The following is a 4,160-nucleotide window of genomic DNA, read 5'->3' as shown; positions in this document are numbered from 1 at the left end:
ATACACAGATAAAAGGCAGATACCGTATATTAGAGAAATGGGTTGCTCATATGCAGATGAGGCCCTGGGGTAAAAATATGCTAGAATAGCCAACAACAGATGGGTCAGGTATTAGATGGTGAAGCGTGGTTTCAGGAGCACAGTCACTGTCAGTAAGCGGTTAGCATCAGCCCGACTGTTAGTAGCGGGGGGTGAATGGGTTAAAGGAATAGGAGAAGGTAGGAGCCAGAAGCACTTTAAAAGCTGTTATGCAGGAGCTCAATGCGAATTGCCTGTTAAGCGCATGTAACGCCAGGTGGTAAGTGTCAGGTAGCGCAGAGTCTCCTTTGGATTATGCTCACCCTCCTTGATGGTTAGAGATGGAGGGGCGGGGGGTCCGATGACAAGTGGCTCGACCCGCTGCACGTTGTTTGCTGGCGTCCTTGTTTTATATTCCAATGGGATGCGGCAGTCAAGCCGTGGAGCCGGCTGGCTGGTGTCTGCGGCTGTACAGGTTGGGGGAAGCTCCGGTTTGAGCCGGGGTAGACAGTCCGTGATGCTCGCTCCGTAACCACGTGATCGTGACCTCACAAGTGGGTTGGCGTTCAAGCGGATATGACGTTGACGCGTTTCGTTCCCTAGCAACGGGAACTTTTTCAAGATGGTTTGCAGTACATCCACCTCCATGGTATTTAAAGGCATCTGCATTATTGTTTCAATTACCAATTTATAGGGGTATTCAATGTCAGGGGCACGGCTGTCGAGCTAGCACGACAGCCGTGCCCCTGTCCCGTTCTCGGTCAGCTCGCCTGGAGCTCGGCAGTCGGGATTCAATGTCCCGGCCGACGAGCGGTGAGAAGGGGGCGTGGCCGCGAGTTGATGACGGAAATAGACGAGCTCCGGCCGGGAGCTCGCCTATTTCCGGCTTTTCTCGGCAGAACGAGCCCGACAGCTTGTAATGTCGGGCTCGTTCTGCGCAAAACCCCTGTTCAATGCTGTCGAGGAAGACAGCATTGAATAGGGCCCCGCAGCCATCTCCCCTGTCGGGAGATGGCTGCGGGAGCTCGATTGACATTGCATACCCCCCTTAGTATCTTAATGGCCTTATAACCTTTATTCAAGCATGTACCCGGTGCCAAAACAATACAGTACATATAACATGTATTTATTTATCAAGCAACAATTCAGAGGACATATAAGGCTCATTGCCAGTTAGTTTTAAGAAGTCTTTTTACAGAGAGGATTATATAATTGTATAATTATGCCTTAATTGGGAATATGTTACTTAGACAATCAGATCTAGCTTATACCTTTAAACCTTCGATAGGCTATTTCATACTCATTTATATATCAAATATTTTATCCATCGGAGAGAGAAAATTAGGAGATTTGATCCATAATGGATTTTAAAGATTTACAAATTAATTTAATTGTTAGGAAAATTGACAGTCTTTGATTAATTTGAGACATACACATCAGATATCATATTCAATTTGCATCAGTGATTTTATAATAAAAAATATATAGAAAAATAATAATGATAATAATAATGGGTCAATACACAATTGAAAATAAATTCTGAAATATATATATTGTGGGTGTATCTACTTTTTAATGACTAAAGAAGAAAATTTTGTTTGGGAAAGGGGACGAAAGAGAGAGAGTAGAGGGACACTTATGGATAGTAATATAGATTATTACAATATCATTTAATCTTACAAAATTACATTAATGGTGGTATGGTGATGGAAGATCATACTGAATGGGTCAATGTGTGAGGGATGCGGGGAGCGGCGTCTGCAAACCCAGGGCATCATGAGAAGGCTCAAGTGTCCTGGGTAGACGTCGGTCTCGGCAGCCCTGACACAGTGTCCTCATTCTTCTATATTAATATTGTACTGATTTATTAACCAATGATGCACTCTTTGAACTGAAAAAGGAAAACAGATATAGATATCTAGCGTCAAGAGAGGAGTGATTCTGCCGACGGGGGGGGGGGGGGGAAGAACCCAGATGGGGTAAGTTCATAATCTCCTAGATGATCAATCCATACAAGTGAGATCTAGAGCTTCGTTCAGACCTAGGGGACTGAGGGTGTCGAGTTTAAAAATCCAAGAAGACTCAGCAATACACAGCTTTCTAAACCTATCTCCCCCTCTTTTGGTGTTAATAATATGATCTATGCCCATGACTATGAGACCACTGGGGTCTCCGTTATGATGCTCCGAGAAATGTCGTGGGACGCTATGATTGACCGCCTTTTTCAGAATATTGTTATGATGTTCTCTAAATCGGGTCTTTATGCTGCGACATATTTTTCCCTCTGATCCTCCTCCTCTTTATAAGTCTCCAGCCCTAGGACAACGTCCAACCACTATCATCCCTGATCTCTCACACATCTCCCTCCTGGCACTGGACACGTTATCACACCGACTGTTTACCAGTCAAAGGTCTGGAGTTTCTGATTATGGGTTTGTAGTGTAAACTCAGCACAGGCGGAATACAGGGGACACTATACTTCATCTAGAACTGGAGCTTCATTCCGCTCCACCATGAGAACATTCGCTCCCGCTAAAGGTCCCTGGAAATAATGACCGGACTCCTGGCATTACTCAGTGTTGTGTGGCTCAGGTACATAGTGTGCGGTGGACCTTGTCCTCCAGTTACTGGGTTATTAGCCAGAGCTGCGTGATGACCACATTTTGTCCAGTCGGAGCATGAAGACACTATCTCTCATCCAGTCATTGGATCTTCATGTTCTGGGCCTACTTCAATGGCCACTCGATGGGTTTGGTGTCTCAAAGTTCTGCTCTGCTGTGCTACATTCTTGTCCTTTGTCCTTTTCTGGAGCCAGCTGTCCCAAGCAATGGAAGGTGGCACTTGGCAATGGTTTGGGGTTTCTTCTTCCAGTAAAACAGGCATTGACTTTCCATCTTTGTTCTCTGAGGACCTCCCAAAGCCTCAATGCCAGTCAGGACAGGTCCTCCTTATCCTGGTGACATCCCACCACAGTCACCACTCATCACGGAAAGCCATACGTAGATCCTGGGCACACCGAGCTGAAGGGTCTCCTTATTCATGGCAGGTTGTCTTTTTAGTTGGACGTACATTAGATGTAGAGCTGGACTGGGGTGTGTACAACGAGCATGCAGTCCATGGTGATATCCTCATGGGCAACTACATGGATACCTACCGTAACCTGACTGTGAAGGTAATGCATGGCATGAAGTGGGCAGTGGAGAAATGTCACCCACAGTACATTCTGAAGACTGATGATGACTGCTTCATTAACACCGACTGTCTTCCATCACTCCTGAGAGACCCCAGTCCCAGCAGTCTACTCTATGTGGGCTCAGTCTTCCCAGAGGAAAAGCGGGTGGTTATCCGGGATCCAACTAGCAAGTGGTACGTCTCACATCGGGACTACGAGCATAATCTTTACCCACCCTATGCCAGTGGTATTGGGTATATGCTGTCTTTAGATGTAGCTATGGCAATGGTAGGCTTTGCAGAGACTGTGCCACCCATCCCTGTGGAAGATGCCTATACTGGGATATTAGCGGAGAGAGCCAGGGTCAGACCCCTCTCCAGCACTCGCTTTGCCAAACACAATGTCAGATGGAGCATCTGTAATTACCGGTACCTGATGGTGATTCATGGTCTGGCACCAGGGGACCAGGCTCTGGCTCAGGAGAATGTACGGAGAGCGAAGGCATCCTGTAACCACAGCATTGAGATAACACACTGGTAATGACTGGAACCCATGTACAGGCAGCATCACCTATATAACCTGCACCCTAAATATAATATATTAAATACAGTTACCCATGCCAAATTTGTGAAATGCGTCATGTCCATAAGGTGAAACGTGCCATGTCAGTAATGTGAAACATGAATGTTAGTAAGGTGAAACGTGCCACGTTGGTACGGTGAAATATGAATCTCAGTAAGGTAACACTCATCATGTCAGTAAGGTGAAACACGCCACGTCACTAAGATGAAACATGAATGTTAGTAGGGTGGAACGTGTTGCGCTGGTAAGAATTAAACATGAATGTTAGTAAGGTGAAACGCACCACGTTGGTATGGTGAAATATGAATCTCAATAAGGTAAAACGTGTCACAACAGTAAGGTGACACTCGGCACGTCAGTATGGTGAAACGCGTCATGTCAGTAAGAT

At 45.9% G+C, this 4,160-nt stretch overlaps 1 protein-coding gene across 1 annotated transcript; it reads left to right on the top strand.

Annotated features, from left to right (window-relative positions):
- The first annotated feature begins 2,422 nt into the window (after positions 1 to 2,422).
- LOC146032667 (beta-1,3-galactosyltransferase 5-like) lies at positions 2,423 to 3,805 on the top strand. Its single transcript, XM_083158507.1, has one exon. It carries the CDS (start codon positions 2,753 to 2,755, stop codon positions 3,728 to 3,730), a length of 978 nt encoding a protein of 325 aa, XP_083014633.1. The 5' UTR covers positions 2,423 to 2,752; the 3' UTR covers positions 3,731 to 3,805.
- The last annotated feature ends 355 nt before the right edge of the window (positions 3,806 to 4,160 follow it).

Source organism: Crinia signifera, chromosome 1 (assembly GCF_055691185.1).
Source record: "Crinia signifera chromosome 1, ASM5569118v1, whole genome shotgun sequence".
NCBI classification, from domain to species: Eukaryota; Metazoa; Chordata; class Amphibia; order Anura; family Myobatrachidae; genus Crinia; species Crinia signifera.
The sequence above is the reverse complement of the archived record's forward strand: the minus strand, read 5'-3'. Positions and strand labels throughout refer to the sequence as shown.